This window comes from Colletotrichum higginsianum, chromosome 2 (assembly GCF_001672515.1).
Source record: "Colletotrichum higginsianum IMI 349063 chromosome 2, whole genome shotgun sequence".
Taxonomy (NCBI): domain Eukaryota; kingdom Fungi; phylum Ascomycota; class Sordariomycetes; order Glomerellales; family Glomerellaceae; genus Colletotrichum; species Colletotrichum higginsianum.
The window spans coordinates 5168865-5193726 of record NC_030955.1 but is presented as its reverse complement, the minus strand read 5'-3'; the positions used below and the strand labels follow the sequence as shown (position 1 = coordinate 5193726).

General features: G+C 57.3%; 8 protein-coding genes across 8 annotated transcripts; 3 read left to right on the top strand and 5 right to left on the bottom strand.

Annotated features, from left to right (window-relative positions):
* Positions 1-516: 516 nt before the first annotated feature.
* On the top strand, positions 517-2255 carry CH63R_03281 (Integral membrane protein; the record flags this gene model as incomplete). Its single annotated transcript, XM_018298256.1, has 4 exons — positions 517-660; positions 948-1336; positions 1405-1481; positions 1558-2255. The coding sequence occupies 4 exons, from the start codon at positions 517-519 to the stop codon at positions 2253-2255; spliced, it is 1308 nt and encodes a 435-aa protein (XP_018163072.1).
* Positions 2256-2445: 190 nt separating this feature from the next.
* CH63R_03280 (uncharacterized protein) lies at positions 2446-3564 on the bottom strand (the record flags this gene model as incomplete). Its single annotated transcript, XM_018298255.1, has 1 exon — positions 2446-3564. One exon carries the CDS (start codon positions 3562-3564, stop codon positions 2446-2448), a length of 1119 nt encoding a protein of 372 aa, XP_018163071.1.
* Positions 3565-5596: 2032 nt separating this feature from the next.
* CH63R_03279 (NAD dependent epimerase/dehydratase) lies at positions 5597-6709 on the bottom strand (the record flags this gene model as incomplete). The annotated part of the gene is made up of 1 exon (XM_018298254.1): positions 5597-6709. One exon carries the CDS (start codon positions 6707-6709, stop codon positions 5597-5599), a length of 1113 nt encoding a protein of 370 aa, XP_018163070.1.
* Positions 6710-9034: 2325 nt separating this feature from the next.
* On the top strand, positions 9035-9481 carry CH63R_03278 (uncharacterized protein; the record flags this gene model as incomplete). Its single annotated transcript, XM_018298253.1, has 1 exon — positions 9035-9481. The coding sequence occupies one exon, from the start codon at positions 9035-9037 to the stop codon at positions 9479-9481; it is 447 nt and encodes a 148-aa protein (XP_018163069.1).
* A 6287-nt stretch (positions 9482-15768) lies between these two features.
* CH63R_03277 (Hsp90-like protein) lies at positions 15769-19817 on the top strand (the record flags this gene model as incomplete). Its single annotated transcript, XM_018298252.1, has 3 exons — positions 15769-15830; positions 15937-18990; positions 19043-19817. The coding sequence occupies 3 exons, from the start codon at positions 15769-15771 to the stop codon at positions 19815-19817; spliced, it is 3891 nt and encodes a 1296-aa protein (XP_018163068.1).
* A 1064-nt stretch (positions 19818-20881) lies between these two features.
* On the bottom strand, positions 20882-21325 carry CH63R_03276 (uncharacterized protein; the record flags this gene model as incomplete). Its single annotated transcript, XM_018298251.1, has 1 exon — positions 20882-21325. One exon carries the CDS (start codon positions 21323-21325, stop codon positions 20882-20884), a length of 444 nt encoding a protein of 147 aa, XP_018163067.1.
* Positions 21326-22363: 1038 nt separating this feature from the next.
* Positions 22364-22909, bottom strand: CH63R_03275 (uncharacterized protein; the record flags this gene model as incomplete). The annotated part of the gene is made up of 1 exon (XM_018298250.1): positions 22364-22909. The coding sequence occupies one exon, from the start codon at positions 22907-22909 to the stop codon at positions 22364-22366; it is 546 nt and encodes a 181-aa protein (XP_018163066.1).
* A 714-nt stretch (positions 22910-23623) lies between these two features.
* On the bottom strand, positions 23624-24386 carry CH63R_03274 (uncharacterized protein; the record flags this gene model as incomplete). The annotated part of the gene is made up of 2 exons (XM_018298249.1): positions 23624-23656; positions 23727-24386. 2 exons carry the CDS (start codon positions 24384-24386, stop codon positions 23624-23626), a joined length of 693 nt encoding a protein of 230 aa, XP_018163065.1.
* Positions 24387-24862: the final 476 nt, after the last annotated feature.

Genomic DNA, 24862 nt, shown 5'->3' with positions numbered 1-24862 from the left:
TTTCCTGACATAACTGAAGGATGGCGTACAGGTGATACATAGCTCGAGGCCTGGTTGGCTGAAAACGTACCCGTAATCAGCTGATTTTCAACATGCTAAAGGAGGTGTAGCAACGGCACGTCTGTTCCGGCCAGAACTCTGTCTAGACTTCGGCCAACTTTTTTCAAATGCACGCGCCTCTAACCCCCCCCGTGATGTCTGCTCTGTTATGTAAATCATGGTTGCTGGCGGTTTGAGTGCCACTCAGACCGCGGAGCAGAGTTGTTGCCGCCGTGCCGTGCGTCCGACAAACTCCAAGATGTGGTTTTGAAAGCCCAAAACGACGTCAGGTCTACGTCTTCTTTAACGAAACATACTTCATTCTCTCGGCCCCCCCTTTTTTTCCTCTATTCCCCCTTCCAAAACGACATGATCGCCAAAGTGTCGGGGTAAACGTTTGGAACGCCGCCGCCCCCCCCCTCCTCCCCGCCCGCCAATGTCCCTCCTCTCGGAGCCCCCGACGAGTACCGAAACCACATGGCGGACAAGAGCACGCAGATCGTCGTCACTGCCTCATTGTTCCTTCTTCTGACGTGGATCGCGGTCGGGCTCCGTGTCTACTGCCGGGCGTATCTGGTCCGATCCCTCGGCATCGACGACAAATTGATGGCGTTCCTCCTGGTAAGTGTTGCGAGGGTTTTCGCAGAAGAGGATTTGAAAAGGGGGATGGGGAGTCATGACGAGCAAGGCCCTTTCTAAGAAAAGACCTAGGTGTTCTTCACGGCGTATCTAGGCGGGCAGATCTACGGAAGCACGCGCGGCATCGGGCACCGAGACGCGGATATGAGCCCGCAGGTCAGGCTGGAGTCTCTACGGGTGAGTTTTTCCACCCACGCCGGTGATGTCTTCCACTTCCACTTTTGTTTCCCAAAGGCAACTGACCGGCGAGTACCCCTTTACTCACACAGCTCTGGTGGATCCTCGAGCTCATGAACGTGGTCTCGACGTGCCTGCTCAAGATCTCGGTCGGCTTCTTCCTCCTACGCGTGGCCGTCGACCGCCCGCACGTCTGGATCCTGCGCGTGCTGATGGCCGGCACCGTCTTCTTCGGCGCCACGTACCTCGCCATGGTCGCGGCGCAGTGCCGGCCCCTATCGACGTACTGGACGCAGGGCCCGCGGACGCCGGGCCACTGCTGGCCGCGGCAGGTCATCTACGTCATGACCATCGCGGCGACGGTCGTCAACACCGGCGCCGACTTCGTGTTCGGCACGCTGCCGTGGTTCATCGTGCGGTCCCTCAACATACCGCTCGGGAACAAGATCGTGGTGGTGTGCATCCTGGGGCTGGCCGCCATGTGAGTAGACTTCAGGAGAGTCTTGGGGGGGGGGGGGTGTTTTTTGTTGTCACTTGGCTGATGATTAGGACGTTCAGAGGAAGCACGGCAACGATAGTGCGGGCGTTCTACATCCCTTCGCTGCTAGAAAGCGACAACTTCTTGTGTGAGTCTGCTTATGGGGTGTTTGACTCGCAGGGTAATTCTCACAGGGGGTGTTACTTACACACGCCCACTCACAGACGAGACATCGGGCTTCGCCATCTGGAGCACGGTCGAGCCAGGCGTAGGCATGATAGCCGCCTCCATAGCGACCCTCCGCCCCCTCTACCGACTCATCGTATCCAAGCTTCACGGCTCGCTGGGCAGTCGGAACCCCAGGGCAGCTGAGCGCGAAATGCGAGCGAGGCAGCAGGCTCGGCGCAACGAGACAAGGCGCATGGTCCGGCGGGCGCACAATCTCGACACCGAGAGCGGGCCGGTCGGTACGGACATCATGTCGCCGCGGGGCATCTTCGAGGTCGAACCCCGCCTCGGGGAGAGCAGCAAGTACACGAACTCGACGAACCGCGTGGAACTGAGCCATATCGCCACTATCCCCGAAAGCGTCGGCGTGGTCAACCCCAATAGTCGAGAGTCGTCCGCGAGACCCGAGGGCGACCCGGGGCGAGCCAGGGAACCTACAGACGGTGACTCTGGGGGAAGTGGAAGTAGAGAGCCGAGGGAACATGGTAGTCAAGTAGAGGATGTTCGAGAGTTGTCCTCTGGCTTGTTTTCGCCCCGGATTGCGTGGGAACCGCCTCAGGTCTCGCCGTTCTCATCAAGCTGGAGTTTGCGGACTCGCGACAGCCGTCGCAGTTCACAGAATGGTGCGAGAACAGGGGCTCAGAAATCAGAAACCATCGACCGCATGAAGCTTGATGGACACGTTCAACCTTGAAGAGACTCCCCTCACCTTGGAACGACCCATGGATAAGTATCCCCCCCTCCCCCAGCTGGGAGGCCGAAGAACTTGACCTTGGTAAACAACAATGGCAATACAATACGGGGACTCGGCTCGAGGTACACAAGACCGCCACAAAGTCCTCCATATTGTATTCCCTTACCACGCACCGTCAAGAAAAAGCCCCTCAAGGTCCAGCCGTCGGGGTCTCGTCGTCTCTGGCGACCAAGAAATGAGACCCCCTGACCTTTCGAAACAGCATCCTCCTCTTCCGTCGAAAGTCCAGCTCCGGCACGATCCTCAGCGTCCTCAGCATAGGGAACGGGACCGTCCGCCCGTCCCCTGACGCCTCCTCCAACCGGTCAAAAAAGTCCATCTGGTCAACGCGATACAGCGCCTCCTCTGGCCCCGCCCCACGAGTCCCCTCGAACCCCTCGTCGTCCAGATCCCACATTCTCAGCCTCAACACTCCAACCTCGGCAAAGTAATCCCTCACGAGCCCGAACACAAGGCCCCACGGGCCTTTGCCTCCATCGTCGAACCTGGCGTGGCGCCCGTCGACGACGACACGCCTCACCCGCTGGCAGAGCGACCGCGGCATCGCCCACTCCCTGCTTGGGCACCCCCTCCGCGCGGCCGAGACCACGGGCCCGGCCTCCCTGTGGTCGTCGCCCGTCGTCCGCCACGTTTTGGCGGACGTGGACCCGTCCCAGACGAGCCCGACGGCGTCCCGTGCGGGGCTGAGGGGGAAGGTCCGCGGGTCCGGCGCGCCGAACGAGGCCGTCGCGAGGGCCCTCGTCTCGCGGCTGACGGCGTAGAGGGGGATGGCGGCGAAGTTCCTGATGAGGTGTTGTCGGAAATGGGCTTGTGGGCCGCGGCGCCACTCGAGGTCGATCCTGACGTCGCCCTCGACGGTGACGGGGTCGACTGTCGTGAGGAGGATGTGGTCCCTCAGCTCTTTGGGGAGGCGAGTGAAGGGGTGGAACCTGGGCCGCGCCGGCTCGACGGGAGTGGAAGGGTGTGCATTGTTGTTGTTGTTGTTGTTGTTGTCTTCGTCTGACCCTTCTGACGAGCTCGGGGACTCCCTCAGAAAACAGGTTATCCCTGGACGACGATGCCTCTGCCAGTGGTAAGGGTGGCACCGCATGTGCCGCCGCGCTTGCAGGACAATGTCGGGCCACCTCTCGCGGTTGCCCTCGTCGATGGTGATCTCGAAGTTGTCCTTAAACTCGGGCTCGCTTTCTTCCCCGGGGTCCAGCTCATCTTCGTCAGAGACGGAAGTTTCCGATGGGACGAGCTCGGCCATCGCGAGTCGAGGCCTGGCGCGTGGCTTGCCGGCTTTCCCCTCCCTCCCTGGGTAGATTAAGTTGTTGTTCGTCCAAGAGTTGGTTAGTGCCGAGGTGTAGTTTCTGTGGCTTCACGAAGCTTTCATCGGCGTTTTGTCCTCAAGTCATGGATGCCGAAGGCATGAGAGAGCAAAGGAAGAGCACCGCAACGCAGAATTCTGCAGCCTCCAACGGATCGATGGGTCATCAACCCTCATGATGAAGAAAAAAGACTGTGGGTCGAAGGATCGTGCCAAGGGCGTCAGCCTAGATAGATAGGTGCCTTGTCTCTTTCATTCTCCCACCCCCCCCCCCCCAAACCATGACGAGATCGTGAGGCTGAGGCTGAGATTTCCATTCCACCGATGCCAAGACACGTTTGCCGTTATGGTTTTTTATATTTCCCCGAATTGAACTCGCTCAAAAGCCGTTGTCGTTTCAGCTGCCCACCTCAAGTCCGAGTTGAGAGCCTTTTTTTTGGGGGGGGACAGGTTAGCGTGCCGCATTTTGGGTTTGTAAAAGTCAAAGGGAAGTTTCTTTCTTGGTTAATGCCACGACTCTTCATGCAATATCTTGTTCGTCTTCTCGGCCTAGAAAAAAAACAATGGAAATGAGAGGCGGCAGCCACAGACAATGCTCCCCGCCATTAAGGCTGATGGCCGGGAGCCTTCCTTCGTGCGTCGGCCACATGGTTGGGCGCAACCGTCGTGGAGCCTAGTGGGAAAATCCCATTCATACGCGTCGGCAATCACAAGCATCAGCCCGCGGTCAAGCGAGATGAACCGCGGCGTCGGGTGCGACGGCGTGTTTACCGTCGATCGAGCCAGACCCAAGACAGAAACCTGCGATCCCGTCGGCGATGGCTCTCCGACTCGAGGCGTAAACTGGCCGACGTGCGCGCCCTTGTGTTAAAGGCGCGAAAGAACGAGCCGTTTCACCTCGAGCAGCCCCCATCCCGGTCGAGTGACCCCAGCAGTTTTGCATGGCTCTTCTGTTCGACCCGGTGTTTTCCTCAGATGAGCGCGGCAAGACCGTCGGAACCAATAGTCCAAGGAAGGGTTACCCCTCCCATATCAAGTGTGTAGCAGGATTTAAGATCTTGTTGAGGGAAAAAAGGGAAAAACGTTGGGAGAGAAAGAGAGAGGCGGAGGAGATTAGGAGATGGAGAGAAGAGAGAAGAGAGAGAGGAGACAAGAGAAAAGTGAGAGAGTTCAGCCTCGGCGCCCGATGAAGGATAAAATTAGCGAATCGAGATCAAGCCATTCATCCCCGTGGTCCCGGCTGCTCGTTTGGGGTAGCTTGAACAAAAGGTGAGACAAGCCACAAAGAAGCCCAATCAATGTCCCACGTCCCGAGTCCCACGCCGACTGTAAGTGAGGGAAATGAGAATCAAGACACTGACGCCGGACGCGCGGGCGTTGTGGCTCGAGAGTCGAGACCCCTTCACACACTCTCTCAATCTCTCTGTCTCTCTCTTTCTCCGTCTCTGTCTACGCATGGTGCGGACGATCCCTCAGACATTTTGGGCCGTGGTTCAACGGCCAACGCCTCGGCATCGCACGGGGGGAAGGGACATGGGGACTCGGGAGGGAACATGCACATGTAAGACAGATGGGATGGATGATGGAGCAATGACGAGTTGTGTTGGTTCTACTTTGTTCATTGTTCTTGGTTTTTTGTTGTTAAGTATATACACTAAAGTGAAGATGAAAATGGCGGGTTTTTTCTATCGTCCGCTGGGTATCCCTATAGAATCGAAATGGCTGGCGTCTCGTCTTTCCTCCGCAACGTGATGTGTTGATGTGAAAAGTGTCTCTCCCTAGTCTTTCCATAACCTCCGTCCTCCCTATGCATCCGTGACCCCTTGAAAAAAGTCGTGAAGAATGTTGTCATAAGCGTCGTTATTGGAGAGAAAAAAAAATGGAGAAAAAAAGGCCGTGAAGAAGTGGCCGTGGAAGAAGAAGAAGAAGTGGTAAACAAGAAGACGACGGAGTAGAAGGGGGGAAATGGCCTCTACACCGCCGCAATCTCGGGTCTCAGAGGCTGGTTCATCGCCATGGACGAGCCCATGGACGACAGAGCCGGGCGTCTCAGGCGCAGCTCGACGTAGTGGGCGACGACGCTGCGGACCTGCTCCTCGAACCCCTGAAGGCGGAATCCGAAGACGCGCTCCGTCTCGGAGGCGTCGAACTCGATGTTGACGGTGCCGACGGAGCCGCTGCTGCAGATGAGCTTGCGCTCGACGGCCTCGGGGAAGCCCCTCTTGGCGATGAGCTTCGCGTCGTTCCACCGCGCCCTCGTGCTGAGGATGTAGCTGCGGTTGCCGGGAACCGCGGGCGTCAGGGCCTGGACGTGGGCGCGCGCGACGTCGTCGACGTGGACCGTCGCGCCGGCGTAGTTGCAGCCCATCTTCTTGCCGCGCAACGTCGCGAGGATGACGGCGTTGGTGCCGCGCATGGCCTCGGCCGTCGTCGTGGCGATGTCGTTGCGGCCGATGACGAAGGACGGGTGCAGGTGGACGACCTCGAACGCGGGCCGCTCGCGCGCGATCCAGGCCTCGGCGCCCTTGAGCGCGGCCACCTTGGAGGCGGCGTAGGCGGCGAACTCGCTCTCGTACGGCTCGGGCCGGAACCCGGCGCGCTCCGTCGGCTGGACGGCCGTCTGTCGGCGCTCGCGGCCCTCCAGCTGGTCCACCGACGCCAGGGCGACGATGGAGCTCGTGATGACGACGCGGCGGACGGTGCCCGCGCGGCGGGCGGCCTCGAGCATGCCGAGCGTGCCGCGGACGGCGGGCTGGATGAAGTACTCCTGGTGCAGCTCGCGGGGCACCGAGTCGGCGGTGGCGAGGGGCGAGGCGACGTGGATGACGGAGGAGACGCCGCGGATGGCCTCGTCGTAGGCGCCGTCGGTCGTGATGTCCGGGACGATGGCGAAGTTGAGCCGCGCGCGCGGCAGGTCGAGGGCCTTGATCTGGGGGCGCGAGCGGATGAAGGCCGCCTTGGCCTCGGAGCGGACGGCGCAGCGGACGGTGTGGCCGGCCCGCAGGGCGTGGATGAGGACGGCGAAACCGACGTGGCCGGTGACGCCCGTGATGAGCAGGAGCTCGTCGGGGAGTATGCACAGCATCTTGTGCTGAGATGTGTGTGGGTTGTTGTTGTGAAGGAAGTGTGGTCTTTCTTTCTCTTGGGTGTGGTGGTTTGGTGGATAACAAGTAAGTGTGGGATGTTTGGCTTGAGTGGATGATGTGTCGTCCTGAAAGGGGGCTGGACGATGTAAGGGAAGTACTCGATTTGCTCTTGTACAAGTTGTGATATTGTTTCGCTGGAGTGAGCGAACCTCTCTTAGATTGGGAAGTGGTGCGAAGGGGAGGAGGCTTGATATATCTGTCCAGCGAGGCCAGGGTGGCCATGCCCCCCCCCCCTCCGCCTCCTTCTCCTCCTTCGCCTCTTGCTCCTGGTCTTCACCCCTTGGCTGCTTGAACCTTCTTCTCGAGTCCCTTGTGGCCACCACAGAGGCTCAGATAAACGAACGCCACGTGCGGAGGAGGGGAGGAGAGGGGAGGGGAGGGGACGGCGGGGGGGCGTGAGTCAACGAGGGTCCTTGGCCCAACTCTCACACCCTCAGATACATACCCTTACACACCATCCTCCCAAGGACCCTTCCCTGCACGGCTTGGACGGGCAAGAATGGATCGCAATCATAACAACACTTCCCGTACCCGACATTGAGGGGCGAGACCCGGCAGACCAGAGTCGTTGGTCGTTTCCCCGTGCTTGCGCGGTGCTAGCGTCAAGAATCAACGCATCGCTCAGTCACTCACTCAATCACTCATTCATTCACTCACCCAGTCGCTCCAATCACATGGGTCACTTGCGCACTCACTCACTCGCCGCCGCGTGGACAGGTAACACAGAGGCGGTTGGCATGCTGCGGAAGTGAACAGCGCATGTAAGGCTGGCGTGGCTCCGCCGCTAACGCGTAACGCCGTCCTCACGTAGTAGCAGGTTCATACTGGTCGGCCAGCTCCAAGGGCATTGATACCCGACTGGTCGAGGGGAGGGGGTGTGAGTCTCGCAGCGAGCCGCACTGACGGCCCCGTCCGGCATGATCCCTTCACCAAGGCAGAAAGAAAAAAAGAATACTTGAAGTTTGATTCTGCGGGGTGGATGGTGGCAGAGAAGAAGAATGAGAAAAGAAATAAAACAACAAGAAGAAGAAATGGGGGGAAATGGCATGAAAATAACCCCCTGATCAGCCAGTTGATTGGACAGGGGACGACGGAAAGCTGCTGCCGGTGACGACAAGTCAAACAGGCAATACTGTGTAGAGGGGCGAAAAGAAAAGAAAAAAAAAGGCGGCTGCATAGCCCTTGGCCAAGAACTGCCTACACGTCGTCCAAGGAGGGCTATGTGTGTTTGCGATCGACTCACTACTCACAAGAGACTCTACACCCACAGAAACACGGCGGTGTAATGGGTTCATGCACATCCAAGAGGCCGTCATTCTGCCATTGACCTCTGAGAGCCATTGAAGCCTTGGAAGCCCGCCTTGAAACTATCGAGCAACATACTCTCTCTCTTCTTGAGGGGCTGTACAAGCACACGCCCCCACCCCCTTCCCCCCAACAAGCGAACACAAGATCATCACACCAAAACAACACAGCTGGCAGGTTCCGCAAGGCTCGAGGCCGTTCAAGTCGAGGACGGACGGCATCAGCGTTAGCCTCTTTGGCCACCCTACCCCCCTTACCCTATGCGCAAAGGCCAGGCAGAGGCGCCCAGCCATCAAGCCAAGCTGAGTGACTAACGGCTACCAGTGGCGCTCCCATCGCCGACAAGCTGGGAGTTCTATTGCATCCAAGCACTTCCCCCCCATCATCGCGACGACGCGACGTGCCATGAGGTAAACAGACGCCAGGCCAGTCTAGAGGGACCGGTGGCGCACCCGCTTATAGTGGGTGACGAGACAGATAGAGAGAGAGAGAGAGTGGGAGAGAGTCCCGGTCTGGTCCAACACGGTGGCAAAGCTGGGCCTGAAGCGAGAGAGGACATTGCTTCTTCCAGCCGCACAATGGCCCAACTCCTGAGGGTACAGAGCGAGAGACAGAGGTTCAGAGACGGGGAGAGAGAGGCGCAGAGTCGAGACGTAGTTGTGGCAACGAGGGGCCCTGCCCTGCCCTGCCTCTCGACAGTCAACAACATAGTTCGGAAGATCTCACCCACAGAGTTCGTAGTGCATGACCCAAGCTTTCTTCTCGGCTCTGCCACACCTCTCTCTCTCTCTCTTTCTCCTCTCTATAAACCCAAAAGAAAACCTCGGGCCCGGTCGATAGTGTTCCATAGCCGAAGCACGCTTGGCCTTTTGAGATGATGGTCGACTCAAAGGCCCCAACGGCGCTATTGCACTTCGACCCGACCCCTTTTTTTTTTTCTTTCCCTTTCGTCATTGCCCATGCCAACCTCTCTCTCTGTGTGCGTGTGTATGTGTGTGTATGTGCGTGTCCCCCACCCGCAGCATCTCTTGGGTGACATTATCGACATCGGGAGATCGGCAGTCAGCCGGTCCAGTCGAATCCTCGGTACCGACTGGCTGGGCCGCCAAAAGACGCCTCCCTGCCAATGCATCTTGGTGCCCCCCCCCTTTGGCTCCCCCTCACCTTTCCGTGGTGCGTCTATCCTGTGTCCCACCCCCTTTTACCCTCTTATGCTGCCTCAGTGGAGGAGGGAGGAAAGGGAGAAGGGCGAGCGGACGAATGAGAACAACAGTAAACTCCCCGAGGCCAAGAACATGATGGGAGGATGGGGGGGGGTGGGGGGGGGGTCGACCAATGGTGCGCCGCCTGTTGCCGCTGCAAAGAACGGCGACGACGACAACCTTATGAGCACTGGCAACGGATAAGTTGTGAGACGGCAGCGCGCCCCGTCGTCTCATCATGAACGCCTCTTTTGGAGACCTTGGTCCTCAAATAAACACACCCATGAGGATTTTAGAATCAATACAGTAGACCCAAATCCCCGCGGAAACCATGCCTAGAGGTGTCATGCATGTCAACCCAGAGTGTGCCCCTCCCTCCCCTTGGACCTCGCAAGCTGAGAGGGTGTGTGTGTGTGTGTGTATGTGCGAAGGATTGGGGGACGGAGGTAGAGAAGCAACGGGGAGGGGGGGTGAGATGGGCCCCCGACAAGCGCCGACAACACCGACACTACCGACCCCTCCAGCACCACTATCAGTCTCCAACTACCGACATTGAGGGGGAGAGGGTCAGAAGATGGGGGACGGCACGGGCCCCTGCCTCATGGCCTCACTGTTCTTTCGCCTCGGCCATCGCAGCGAGTGGTCCAGCCCGTGCTGCCGCATAAGCCTCCGTCTCAACTTGTTTGAGTTCTATTAAGGCTCGGGGTCAGACAGTGAGGAAGGATGCGGCGGCGGCGGCGGCGGCGGCGACGGCGTCGTCTTTGTTTCTTGCTGCTGATGGACGACCCCGCCCATCCGATTGTGATACCATAGGGTAGGGACAGCACAGCAACGACGACGACGACGACGACGACGCCGACAAAAACAAACCGCAGTGACGCGACGCGGCCTGGGACAGAATAAACATGCAGCCAGCCAGCCAGCCAGCCAGCCTAGGAAGCGGGAGAGGGCGGGCGCGCCAATGAACTCTGGCACGTCGGGCTCGAGACCGCAGTCCGTTTGAAGGTGAGATGGGGCTTCTTCGAGGGAGGGGGGGCAGCGGCTGTTTCGTCGCTTGCGCTCGGGATCCCCATCGCGGGCAAAGATGAGCGATCAAGAGAAATTAAATCATGCGAATGCGTGAGCGTCTTCGGACCGGTTTTGTTTTGTTATTGTTGTGTGCCGGTCCATTAGTCGACTAACATCACTACACAAAATATCTCCGGACGAAGGAGTTGAGGACGGTCGGACGAAGGTCGTGAGGATCATCACGGAAAATGTGGGGATTACTGCGCGCGTGAAACCGTGAACGAGCTCGGCGTGAATCGTTCGTCGTAGATCAGGGCTCGCAGGGTGATGCTTGGCTGGGGAGAGATAGAGAGAGAGACAGGATTGTGAGTGAGTAAGAGAGGGAGAGAGAGAGTCAGTTCGTGCTTGGTTGGGCTTGGCTGATGCCGTACAGATGCACGCAACCGCAATCCGAGCGTGGAGGGGGGAGAGGCAGAGAGAGACTAGTGCGATGCAACGAAAAGGGATGGCCTGAAGTTGAGTGCTGCGGGAGGATCTGGTCTTTTCTTTTCGGGGAGGGGTCGGATGCATCATGCTGGAAGGGTCATCCTGTGAACGTGAGAGATATCTTTCCGTGGGATGAAGTGCGGCCGTCCAGAGCAATTGGCTACTTTTTTATTTTATTTTTTCCTTCTTTTCTTTCTGACAAGTTCGTGTTTGCTTCTTCTGTCGCCGAGGACATAGGACGGACCGCATTGTCGATCACGGCAAGGATTTATGAGGTCTTTTTTTCCAGGGGCGGAGGGGTTCAGGTCTCCCTTGGATGTCAAGGTTGTTTTTTCCCTCCGTCCTCTCTTTCGGGGTCCAGAAGGAGAGAGACATCAGAACCGCCCTGGTCGACAATTCGGACTCACACTGCAACAGCTCGTGTTTCTTCCTCCTCTCTGCGTCAAAAAGTCGATCAGGCAAGTCGCTGAGTGTGTGAGTGAGTGAGTTGTGTGGGCGGACTCCCATCCGAGACCATCGTCCCTGATCAGCGCGTGATGAGCGGCACTGGACGCGCGTTAGAAGCCCTCGCCGACCGCGCGGCGTTGCGGGAGGAAAACAGGACGGTGGCGACTGACTGGCCAGACGATTTGACCCCGAATACAGGCAATGAGCTCCCCCGCACCCCAAAGTCTTGGATCTGAGATGGCGTCGTGATCGGCGTGTCGGATCTCGAATCGGGCGACTCCTTTGCCAAGCAAGAAGGGGAAGAAGGGGGAGGGGGCGGCCAAGAAAAGATGGACGGAACGCGGGCCTTGGAACGCCGACGGGTAGCCCCACCAGAGGCGGAGGAGGAAGAAAACGGCCGGGAGTGGGTCACCGTCGCCCCGTGCCGTCCGGCCCTTCTGCTCCGCTGATACCTACCCCGGGAGACCCTTGACGCGGACGTGCGCTGGGGCGGAACAGCCCGATACACATCATCCGAAATGACAAAGTAGGGAAGGAGAGTCAGTCCGAACTTTGGGGGCATGCTGCCGAGTAGTCAGCGAATTTTTGAGGCCCGAAGGCAAACGCTCGTTTTCGATCCCGTCGGGCCCGAAGGTGAACTCTGTTGGCGGGAGAAAAATACATCGTATACGCATATGGCGACTCGACAATCAATCCCCCTCACACCCCACCCCCCCCCTCCATTGTGGCTGAGGGAGGGGGGGTCGTCACTTTGCCTCTACTAATTGTCCAACACGATCATTAGGCGTCATGGCCCTTTCGGACGATGGCTGTTTTTGGCCAGTTGCCTGCCTGCAGGCTCGGGCTGCAGAACCCGATGCTATCTGGATTCGGCAGTTTGCATTGCTGCCGATTGGCAGAGCATGCCAGTTAGGTTCACTACCCAAGTGGCGTCTTGGGAGTCATCGTTCGCAGCGGCAGATGCGGATGATAGGTCCTTGACCATAGTTCAGAACGAGTGACGACGACCCGCAGTCACGTCACGCGTCCTTGCTGACTTGGTTAACCAAGACCTCACCCGCCAAGGCGATTCCATACCGTGACATCGTCAATAGTTCAAGTCTTGCTGTCGAACGAGGTCCGATGCCGACGCACACTTGATGCCTCCGTCTCGAGGCTATTGCTGACTATCAACACGATGCATTGGCGTCCAACTCAAAACCGCCCAGCGAAAAGCAGGTAGACGATCTCACATCCCATGAATCTGTGCTGCACCGTCGATCAATCAAGCACAACGGCAACAACAACAACGGCGACGTTGGTAGTAGCCTGAATGCTGTTCCATGCCTGGATAGCGTAGTGCATTCACAAAAACACACCCACCCACAACACACACACACACACACTCACACACTGTAACGCACTTTTCCATGCAGCTTAACCCAACGGCGAGTTTGACCATGCCTAAAGGTCATGGCGGGAGTTTGACAAACCCATAGTCCCAATGTCTTGGCATCCGTCGTCATCGACTCGGAGAAGAGCGTCGTCTTTCGGTCCCGGGCGTGAGACGGTCCGGGCGCAGGCTGTTTGTTGTCGGCCCACACATAATGATCATGGCGAGCGTGCTGGCGATCACGCGGCGCCGGGACGCCGACCCCCTCGACTGCTCCCCCCTGCCACGGCCGCCCAGCCTCTCCCGACCGCGTCGCCGTCCAGACGTCAGCAGGCAGAAATGCCGTCTCACTGGTTCTGCTCCGCCGAGGGTGGTCGGGGCACGGGCGGGTGAGAGTGGGCCTCTCGTAGGGAGACAGGTCCAAGAGCTCGGGGTCAGTCACTCGCCACAGCTTGTATCAGACAGACTGCACCGCCTCAGCAGGGCCGTCGAGAAACAAGAAAACGTGACCTGGAAAATCTTTTCGAGGCGCAAAAGCAAAGATGCTGAAACGTTGAGCAGGGCTGAGCAGAGGGAAGATGGAAGGAGATGGAACGGCAAAACGACGCCAGACAGTAAAAATAGAAACACAAGCCGACAATCGACGTGGAATGTATGTGCCTCTGATTTGTGGCTACGTTTGATACGGGGCATTTTGATAAAGTGAGCCAGTCACAGACACAGCGTGATGGAAGATTTGACTTGATGGGCGCTGGTTTACTTGCGGTGCCTGCCTCATGTCGACGTTCGAATGCATCCGTGCGCCCCGTGATTAAGTAATCATGGCATGACCGTTTTGAGTGTTGCGAGTCCAGGCGGATGCGGCACTGAGGATCTCAAAAGACCCTTGAACCCCCGAAAAAGGGGACAAGGAAAGAAAACAAACCGAAGAAGCTGAAACACGATACGCAAAAAAAGGAAAGAAAAAAGAAAAAAGAAAACCCCCCCATAAAAATGATCTGGATGGGAATGCTGAAGGCAGTTTGCGATACTAGCGGATTTGCTGGCCTGGCCTAGCCCGGCCTCGTTCTGCAGCCGACTCGAGATAGCGGATCCCCCGATAATCGCATGCGGGGCTAGGCAGCATGCGGGGTGGATTCCTTTGGCCGAGGCTTCCTACAGTGTGATTGAGCCTCTGTAGGATGGGGGTCTGGACCGATCCACAATCCAGGCTCGCACTTGCAAGAATAGGGATCTGGTTGGCGCGGAGGATTTTCCGCCCGATATCACTGGCTCGCTTGGGCCAGCACTGGTTTTGGGTACAGGGAGACCCCCCCACCCTGTGTGCAGTCAGTCCTCTTTCGGTCGCGGTCGCTCTCTTCCCTTGCATCCAATGCAATACACACGATGCGATGCGACAAGTCAGCTAGTCTCACGGTAGTCGACAGCAACAGCTCGGATACGCACATGATAAGATACACATTGCCCTCAACCACCAGTGTGAAGACCCCTGCAGGCATACCAAGCAGCCACACGATCTGGAACTTCCCGGGCGGCTGTTGGCATCGGGAAGACGCGACCCCGCGCCCTTGTCTACTTGTAGCCAAGGCAAGTCGCAATCGCATCCCGCGCGAGGGGTCTAGACCGGGTCCACGGGATCGATTTGGCAGGCAGCGGCGGATGAGAGAAGCAGCCGAGTCAGTGTCCGTCCTTGATTCCATCACTTCGTTAGTTGGCATGTATATCTATCGTCTATACCATCCATGGTCGCCACCTGAATTACAAATACAGATATCTGTCCTAGAGCAAAACCCGCCCGCCCCGAGCAACCAGCAGGTCATGTGATGTGATGTGCTGATGTGCGTCGAATCAATCGGGGGAACACTGTGCGTCGCACCGTCGAAACACGGGACCCCACCGAGTGGGATGGTGATCTTTCCCTAGGGGCCAAAAGCCAGCCCTCCAAGCAGGGAAAGACGGCAAAGGCAAGGGAAATCCACCTTCGCCATCTGAAAATTTCCATGGGCCGACATGCCAAAACAAAAGGTTTGTCAGGGTCCCCAGTGGCCCGTGTTTGCACTGTCCCCTCTTTGTCCCTCCTTGTCCACCCTGTCAGCCAATGAACGGTCGAGGGCATCATTTTGAGTGGGCTCCATTTTGCGCTTTCCTGCCAATCGCCCCTTCCTCCGTGCCTCTGTGCTCCCTGTCCCTCCCTGTCCCTCCCCTCCCCCCCTTTACCTTTCAGATGCTCCGATGCTAAGAGAGAGTGACAAAGAGGCGGGGGGAGCTTCAGCGTCCAGCGTCCAGAGTCCAGTGTCCGTCCCCAACGTCGTCCCACCCACCGGGTTTCTTGGATTTCCAAACCTCCAACATTGGATTCTCGTCGTCCATCGCCTGGTGTTTTTCTCTTCGACTCTCCCACCATTCCTCCGGCATCTCCTATCCCCCTCCTGCCGTCGCCGCCGTCGCCCTTTCGACCGACTCCGACTCGTCTTGCGATATACCGGCCGAGCCATTTCCTTGTGCCAGCTTCATCTCCCATCGTCGCTCTCTTCTTGTCTTGACTCTCCCCCTCCCTCTATTCCCCTTCCTCTGCCGCCAGCCATGGTTTGAGCGCGCTATTTCTCAACAGAGCGCGCATTTGCCATCAGTGAGTGAGTACACCTGGACCCGTGTGCTTTCTCGCTTTTCGTATTGGCTTGGCACCTGCGCGCGTATTCCCCGCATATGTTGCTCCCGTCTCCATTTCTCCCCATGGGCCATTGTCGACCTATCTCGATGCCCTCGGCCCATGTTGTCTCACCTGGCCTGGTCGACATGGTGCGATATCCCTCGTCGAGGACCCCTACGATAAACCGAGCAGTTGGAATTTCCGTCAGAGCTTGCTTGCTTGCTTTTCCGACCCTGGCTACAGCCTCGCGACTCTCACCAGCCACCATGTATCCCGACCTTGACTGCACGTCTTGATGAGACGTACTCTACCCTTCTTCCGTCACCGCCACACTGTCACCAACGGCCGTCCTCGTCCTCGTTATGCCTGATGCTAACACGCTGCGTTGCGGGTCTTAGGTCGATATTTCGTGCGCCGCCGGTGCTCAGCGCTTGTCATCGACCAACCAACTCCTACTCGGCCAAGAATCGACTTGAGCATCACTCCCCCCCGCCCGCACTCATCGGCAACCGAGGCCGACCTTTGGTCATGACCGACCCTCCGCCTGCCAAGGCCGTCTCGGAGAACCGCCGCGAGCGCGAGACCTTCAGGTTGGTGTGGCCCTTCCGTTCTACCTGCTCTCCGAGACCTGATACCCTCGTCCCGTCCCAACCAGCCCACCTTGCAGCCTCATTCACAAACTGACCCCACCACCAGATACGACTCGTTCCTCATTTCCCAGGCCGTATACAACGATGCGAACAACCTCATCCCGTCATCCGAGCTGCGGTCTTCCTCCGACCCTGCCTTGACCGCCTTCGCAGAACTTGGTGCTCTGCGCCTCAATGCAACCCGCGCTTTCATTTCGCTCTTCGATAGCAAATATCAGTACATTGTTGCCGAGGCGACCCCGTCTCTTCCGTTGACTCCCAAGGCTAGGCACAATGATCTTGCCACCGGGGAGCACCTCTCGCTCTCCGGCACTGCTCTGCCCCGTTCATCTGGCGTGTGCGAGATAGTTCTCGCTGTTCCCGACCCTTCCGATAATGATTCCCCTTGGCGCAGGGCTGGTCTCCCAGTAACCGTCATCCCCGACCTCTTGCAAGACCCCAGGACGGCAGAAAGGCCTCTCTGTCTCCAATCGCCCGCGAACCGCTTCTATGCTGGCGTGCCCATTCGTTCACAAAAGGGCATCAACATCGGTGTGTTTTGTGTTTTTGGGGATTCTCCCCGCGAGGGGCTGGACACTGTCTCAACCCAGCTGATGCAGGACTTATCACGTATCATCATCGACTATCTAGATGCCAAGCGCAACAGGGAAGACCATCGCCGTGCCGATAGAATGGTTCGCGGAGTCGGCAGCTTCATCGAGGGCAAGAGCACCATGTCTGGTTGGAGGCTGAGGAACAACCAGGCTTCCTTCGACGACAATCCCTCTTTCGAAGGCGGCCTTAACAAGAACCAACAACGCCTGCAACAAGAAGACGAACTGATTGCCGCCGAAACCTCTCAACAGGACGAATCATCTTTGCACGATTGGCAACAACCAAGTCCTCGATCGAGGGAGCACTTGAAGACAACGGAACCCCCTCAGCGCACAGGCAACCAAGACCTCGTGCCCTCTGTTTCCGGAACCTCCCTGAAGACCGCTCGATCCGGTTCGGGTGGTTCGGCACAAGGGGACCGTGATCCCCACGACACCCAACTCCGCCACATCTTTTCAAAGGCGTCCAACATCGTCCGCGAGGCCATCGAGGTCGAGAGTGTCCTGTTTCTGGACGCTAGTATCGGCTCCTTTGGGGGGTTGGCCGACTCTAAACCTTTCCATGTCAAATCCAAGGGCGCAAAATCGCCCTCCTCGTCGAGCGACGAAAGGAGCAGCAACTGCAGTACCACCAGCCTGGACGACGCCACCTGCCGAGTCCTGGGCTTTTCAAGTTCGACAATATCGAGCATCGACGGCCAATTCCCTTCCCCAAGCCACGCCTCCATATCTGAAAGGTTCCTCTCCAAGCTCCTACGACGCTATCCTGAAGGCAAGATTTTCAATTTTGACGAGAACGGCTCCGTACAGTCCAGCGACTTCTCTGGCGACGACCACACCTTGGTCGTTGAGACACCCGCCGACGACTCAAACAAACCTCCATCGACGCCCCCCGACGAAGACCCCCTACGCCGAAGGAGACACAAAAACCCGTTCTCAAGGCGCAACGAAGGGAAGCTGCTCAATGACATCTTTTCGGGCGCGCGGAGTATTGCCATAGTGCCCCTTTGGGACTCCCAAAAGCAACGCTGGCATGCCGGTGGCTTCGTTTGCACAAAGACCCCGACGCGGGTTTTGACCGTCGAGGGTGAGCTCAGCTATCTCCGAGCCTTTGCCGCCGTCATCATGTCGGAAATTCATCGCGTCAACTCGGTCATGGTGGACAAGGCTAAGACTGATCTTTTGAGCTCGCTCTCGCACGAGCTGCGATCTCCTCTGCACGGCATCATTCTCGGCGCAGAGCTGCTCCACGATACCCCCCTCGATGCGTTCCAGGGCGAAACGCTGGTCTCGATTGAAAATTGCGGCCGCACACTGTTGGAGACCATTGACCACCTCCTCGATTGGAGCAAGATCAACAACTTCATGGGCCCCTCGCAGCGTCGCAATAGTACTACTGGCGTGGGTCACAGGGGTCTCAGAAACAACAACCAAAAGATCAGCATCGAGGCCGGCATGATGAGCATTACCTCTAACGTAGAAATCGATGTCCTGTCTGAAGAGGTTGTCGAGAGCATCTGCGCCGGCTTCAGCTACCAACGGGTATCGGTTGCCCAGCTGGCGAGCAACCGCCCGGGTGAGCACGCCGATTCGAGTGCGATACGTAGGCTCGACAGCATGCAGGCGATGGAAGACATGGCCTCGGGCACAAGCCGGTTCGGAGACGTGCAGCTTGTTCTCGGCGACGTGTCTGTGACGTTCGACATCAACCCCGCGACTTCGTGGGGCTTCCATACCCAGCCTGGTGCGATCCGCCGCATTATCATGAACCTTCTGGGCAACTCGCTCAAGTACACGAGCCAAGGATTCGTTAATGTCCATGTGACTCAGCTGACCAAACGGGAAGAGAATCCCTCTGGGAACGCCAAGATCCAGATCGACGTGATAGACTCTGGCCGAGGCATCAGCGAGGACTATCTTCGACATCACCTCTTCTCCCCATTTGCCCAAGAAGACAACCTTTCTGCTGGCGCCGGCCTAGGCCTCAGCCTGGTCAATCAGATTGTCGGCAAGCTGCGCGGTTCAATCCAAGTCTGGAGCAAGGTCGGCCACGGGACCAAGGTAACGGTGCAGCTTCCGATGCAGGCCGCCGTCCCAGACTCGCCGCCAAGCGGCCTTGCGGAAACTCTCGGTTTCAACGACTTCCAGGCGTCTGTGAGCGAGCTCGCAGGTCTCCGAGTCAAGCTCTTAGGTTTCCCGGAAGACTACGGCGTCAGAAGAATTGACGACTTGACGAGTAACACGACGAGTGAGGCCGAGTCAGTGGCCAGCATTTGCAGGGAATGGCTTCGAATGCACGTCATCGACCAATCCGTAGAGGGCCAGCTCCTCCCCGACCTCGTACTGTCTACCGAACGGCACCTGGATCGACTGCTATCGGAGCGCCTCCAGGGCATCATATCCATGCCCGTAGTGGTGATCTGTCGGAATGCCTTGATCGCGCGTCAACTAGCAACATCTCCGCGATTCAACGGCAGGCGTGTCATTTTCGAGTTCATCTCGCAGCCGTAAGTTGTCATCATTTGACGTCGGGAGTGCAGCAACTGACATTCCGTCTAGTATCGGCCCGAGAAAGCTGGCCAAGGTCTTGCTGCTGAGCTTCAGGCGATGGACGCGAACACAAGCCGGCGCGATCCCCACGCCCACGCAGCTGTCCCTGACGAGCGCGGGTCGGTCGAATACCAATGGCAACACGCCAACCGGCCGGGGCAGCGTTGGCGGAAGCACGGAGGCCTTGCCCGAAGTCGCCAACGAAGACGAGCTAAAGCTTGACAATAAGGAAGACGGCCGTCACACAGACGTGTCCAGGGCCAATGGAGACCTTTGGGTTGGGGATTCCGAGGAAAGCAACGAGTCGAGCGCTACGGAGGATATTATCCTTCCGGACCGACCCAAGCAAGAAGAACCAAGTTCGGCTGGTGGCTCCAAACGCAGCGGGCGATCAAAGAAGGACCGACCGAGGTTTCTCTTGGTCGACGACAACGCACTCAATCTAAAGATTTTGGCATCCTATATGAAGAAGCTTGGGCACGACTTCCACAACGCCATGGACGGGGAACAGGCTCTGGAGATATTTCAAGAACGTCCCGGGCAGTTCCACTGTGTCCTTATGGACATTTCGATGCCCGTCATGGACGGCTTCGAGGCGACACGCCGCATCCGCGCCATCGAGACGAAGAACAGCCTCCCGCGCTGCCAGATCTTTGCGCTCACGGGTCTGGCTTCAGCGAGCGCCCAGCAAGAGGCATTTGCGAGTGGCATTGACTTGTTCCTCACCAAGCCCGTACGGTTGAAGGAACTGACCAGGATTCTGGAGACGAATGGAGTGGCATGATGTCTCGAGAGAGCCGTCGGTTAGGCCTTGTAGCACAGCAGTCGATAAACAAGGAAAGGTCTTGAGGAGCCGGAAAGGTTTTATGGGCGAGATGATGGGTGTAAAACGCGGTGTGGAAAGTGCACTTTTTTCTGTTTTGGCACACATGAGATATACCCGGTTTGCTGGATTGTAAGCAAGATGAAATGCCTTCCAGGGTGTGACTACTAGACTTATTTTCTCCGGGGGCGATGTTACACGGTCTGGGTGGATGCCTCATCATCATTAGCGTTTGTCCTTTCTATTCTGCATGACCTTTTTAACTGTATCACCTCTGCATTGCGTGGACGAATCTAATGGAGGAAGTGAAACTGTGGTAACGTAAACGACATGGACGTTGCCCGAGGATGGACGAGGGTGATGCTACGGCGACGACACCACGCAAGGATGCAAAAGCACTCTGTGGAGCGAATAGCGGTCGTGAAGGGACTGAATAAGGGGCGGGCCAAGGGCTGCTAGACAAGCCACTCGAGGGTTCGATTCCTGGTTCGATTCCTCGGCAGCGCAGCTTAAGGAGGGAGAGATGGATTTCAGTTCTTTCTTGCTGGTTCATCTCACGGGTGCGAGGCTGTCTAGATGCAGTGTGGGTCACCAGTGATGGGTTGAATGTGAGATGGGGGCCAATGGACACTTTTTTTCACTTCAAGAGACTGATTTATTTGATTCCTGTGACTGGCTTTTGCGACATGCGTTCTACTGCGGTGGAAAGTCCAGAAAAGCATCCCAAACCGTTGGGAAAGACACGACTCTCATCCAACTCCCATTCGTTCCCTTGTTCGATTTTTCCAGAGTCAGGCGGTACAAGAAATAATGATGTCAGGGTCCGGATTTCCGGTGGACTGTGAGTGTAAAGTGTTAGTCTCATTCTCGGATTCCCAGAGTAAGTGCATGTATGTATGCATGTATGAGTATCTGTCAGTGGAGAAAAGGCAGAGAGAGAGAGAGAGAGAGAAAACTTACTTCCCATCACGCCCACTCACCCGAGGCGAAAGCAAAACACTATTCTCCAGGCGGGAAGCCGGGACTCAAGACCACCAGTCGAAAGCCTCCTTCTTCTGCTTCTTCTGCCGGTCCATGTTGCGCTTGATCATCTTGCGGGCCTCGGCGCGGGCGACGCGGCGGCCCTTGACGTCGTTCGGGTCCCAGATGTACTGGTGGGCCTGGAACCAGGCGACGTAGGCGGCGGCACGGGCGGCGGCGCGGGCGCGGTCGGGCTTCGCGTCGGCGAAGGCGGCGCGCATCTTGTCGGCGAGGAAGGCGGCGCCCTTGGCCTTCCACTTGTTCATGGTGCTCGGGCGGACCTCGAGGTCGACCATGAGGAGGTGGTAGACCATGGAGAGGCGGGCGCGGTCCGGGGCGGAGAAGCACTCGTCGAAGCCGAAGTCGGCGAGGACGGCCGGGTCGGTCGGGACCTCGCCGTTGCGGAGGTCGGCGGAGAGGGTGTGGGCGGTGGTGTTTCTGGCCGACATGGTGATGCTGCTGCTGCTGTTGTTGGTGGTGGTGTTGGTGTTGGTGTTGTTGTTTCTGGGTTTCGATATTGGTGTGTGATATTTCAAGGGTATGGATTGGATGGTTGCTGTTGTTCTTGTTGTGTTTGTGTAAGATGGGTGATGTTTGGTTGAAGATGGCGGAAAGGGGGCAAGTGAGGTTGGGAGTTGGTGTTTTTGGGGAGTTGTGGAAGAAGGAGCTTCAGACCAGTTGCAAGGGCAGGCGCTTTCTAGAAATCATCTGGCTCTGTCATGGCCAACAGACAAGTTGACGACTAATCGATGATGTCTTTGGGTGGAGGGCGGCTGAGTTGATACTTCACCTTCCGTCCCGTCTTCACTTACACGGTATGTGCGGAATTGTGAAGCATCCAGGAGACGGTTTTGCGATGGAAGGGAAATCTAGTCTGGACTATTGATTAGCCTCAATACGTCTGGAGTTGTGCCAACAAGTCAAGCAATGAAAGCGGGTGTGGTGAAAAGAAAGAGGAAAACACACCAGCACATTGTGTCTTTGTATTTTGTCGATTGGACGGAAGGGTGGATTGATGTCATTGTCACCCTACAAAGGTCGAAAAGTTGCAGACAAATAAATTCAAGTTGTTATTGTTCCTAATACACCAGAATCTCAATGGACTTCTTTTCCTCTCTTTGACATGTCCCTTTCTCGCCAACTTCCTTCATTTAACCACAAATACTTCTTCTGGGCTCAGGCCTGGTCAGAAAGGAGTCAACAGAGAGTATCCAGAGGATAGCGGGGCATCGTTTCATTCCAAAAGGCTTTAGGAACACTGCTGAGTTTGTAACGTTGCTAGCAGCTTGAGACATCACAGTTGAGGGCAGGTGACATTTATGAGTTTCGCGGCCATGTTTTCTAGACTCGAGAAAAGGACAAGCACAAATGGATCAGTTCTCCCCCGTCATCTTATCCCAATAAGTTGCATATCTTGCCCACCCCCGTTCCATCGTCCATCAGCAACAAGAGTAGCCGGCCGCTGGCATTCCAGTCTCGGACCATGTTCAAACGGGATATTCCCCAGTGCTCCACCGGCGTGCCATCTCCAGCAGCCACGCCTCCTTCTGGTGCGGCCCCTCGAACACGGTCTGCGACCCGCCCTCGGTCCCGTCAATTGCCAGCTCGATCTCATCCCGGCTCAGGCCCTTCCACTCGGCCGGCCACTTCTTGCGCCTCTCGTACGCGTCGAACCGGAACACGGGCGTGTCGTGGCCGTACTGATCGCACCGGAAGATGGCCCGGTGCTCCATGAACCACATCATCCGCTCCGGGGGGATGCGCGCCGCGTTGGCCGCGAAGGCGTCCTCGATCTTGCGCGCCATCTTGAGGTCCGACAGCCAGCTCTGCAGCTGGCCGTCTCCGAGGCCGAGGTCGAAGACGAGGGTGTTGTAGACGCCCAGGAGGGCCGTCTGGTCGGCCTGGGATCCGAGGCGGGTGAAGTACCAGGTCTTGAGGGTGTTGAGGTCCCGGGGCAGTTCCCTCGCCTTCTCCATCCGCGCGAGGAACTCGTGGTGGGTCAGGACGGACTCGTGGAAGTCCATTTTGGCCATTTTGTCCCGTGTTTGATGGGTTGAGGCTGTTGTGTATGCGTATATGCTCTATGTGCTTGGCTGGGGTACTGTCTGAGAGGGTTACTTGAGGATGGTTTGGGAAGGCGAAATAAGTCTGATCGAGAGAGGGGAGACTAGCCTTGGTTTTAAGTCAGAAGTCCTCCCTCCGTTGCTACGCTTCGAGTCCAGTGAAAGATCAGAACCCCACGAGCCCTGACCAACGTTGCCAAGTCAGGACACTTCAAAGGTAAGAAAAGAAGTCATTGAGCTCCGGGACAGTCTAGTTCCACCAGTCCATGGAATCGAAATGGACCAAGAAAATGCACAAGGTGGCAGTTGAGGATGACGTGGTTGACAAAATCAAAGCGTTGTTCTTTGAGCATTTGTATGTAGGTATCATGGCATTAGACTGAGACTGGACGCAGGGGAAATGTCATGCTGTTAATCATTCATTCGGGGATAAGGGCATATCGGAGAGACTGTTGTATTGTTCAATCTCTTCTAAGACTTGATCTCAAAGAGCCCTCCTGCCTTCAGATTCTTCCTTTGTGCTATTAGCAGCCGGTGTATGCTCGACTCCCTTCAGTCCGTTTCACAGTCCCAATTCTTCGTCACTGACAGCCCCCGTACGCAAGTTGACATGATGATCCATGCCGATTGAGGTTTTGGTCGAGATGTGACGAGCTGAGAGTCGTGGCCTCGCCATCGTGGGGTTCAACGGCTCGACTTCGTCGTGTGAATGACAGTCTGTATAGATGTCTCTGGGTCAGCACCAAATCGCCGTGTGTCGGTCAAAAAGGGAACGTCAAAAACTCACAACGCCGGGCATGCCCTCAAGCTCGCGGGCAAAAGCGGCCAGGTCCGTGCCGGGGCAGAAGAAGGAGAGGCTCGCCGGGGTAGGATCGTTCGATCCGGGAGCGGGGACCAGCATGCGAGGCCCATGGGCTCGGGGGACGTACTCGCCCCGGGCCATCAGCTCGTCGCGCTTCGCGCGGAGACGGGCCTGGGCGGCCAGGTACGTCTCGACGCGGGCGTTGAACTGCTCGTCCGAGCCGGGGCCCGCGAGGGAGCCGAGGTACTCCTCGCTCATGGCGCCCAGCTCGGCGTCGACGTCGTTGGGGTTCCAGATGAAGGCGAAGTAGTCGAGCCACTTGAGGCCCTGCTCGTCCTTGGCGGCCTCGAACTTGGCGCGAATCTGCTCGGCGAACTTGGCGTCGCTCTCAGCGACCCAGGCCTCGACCTGGGCGGGGGCGACGGCAAGGTCCTTGACGAGGGTGGTGTAGATGGCCTGCATGAGGATCTCCTGGCCCTTTTGGGTGATGCAGCGGTCGAAGCCGAAGTCCTTGACGGTCTGCGGGTCGGTCGGGATCGTCTTCGAGGCGATGTGCTCGAGGAGGACCGCGGTGGTGGTCTTGGGGGCGTTCTCGGGGGCCTTGCCGGCAGTACCGGTGGCCTCCTGAGCAGTGTTGTCGGCCATGATGACGTCGGCTTGCAAGGAGTCGTTTGTTTACCTAAACGCATCTGTCAGCAATGGACAAGTGAGAAGGCCGGACCGAAGTAGAGAGACTCGCTTTTTGACTTTGCTGAGGGACGCTGGTCTCGCGAAGAGTTGAGGGTGAGAGGTTTCGTTTTGTATGAGAGGAGGAAGGGAAGAGCTGGGATAGAAGAATCCAGAGGTGGAAGGTATGGTGAAAGGTAAGGTGGAAGGGAATAGTGGCTGTCAAGGCAGCACTTTTGCAAAGCCGGCCAGGTGAGCGAAAGACGGAACGTGGGCGGTGAGTTGCCGCCTACAAACAGAGATATGCCCTCTGGTGGCAAGTTCTTTCACCTCAACCTGTCATAAGAAACACACGGGTTCGCTTGACGGGTGAGGCGTGCTTCTCCGTTTGGTCTTCATCCGTTTACATGCTTTATGCAATATCTAGTGTAACCGTGCCGAGAGTTCAAGATGAA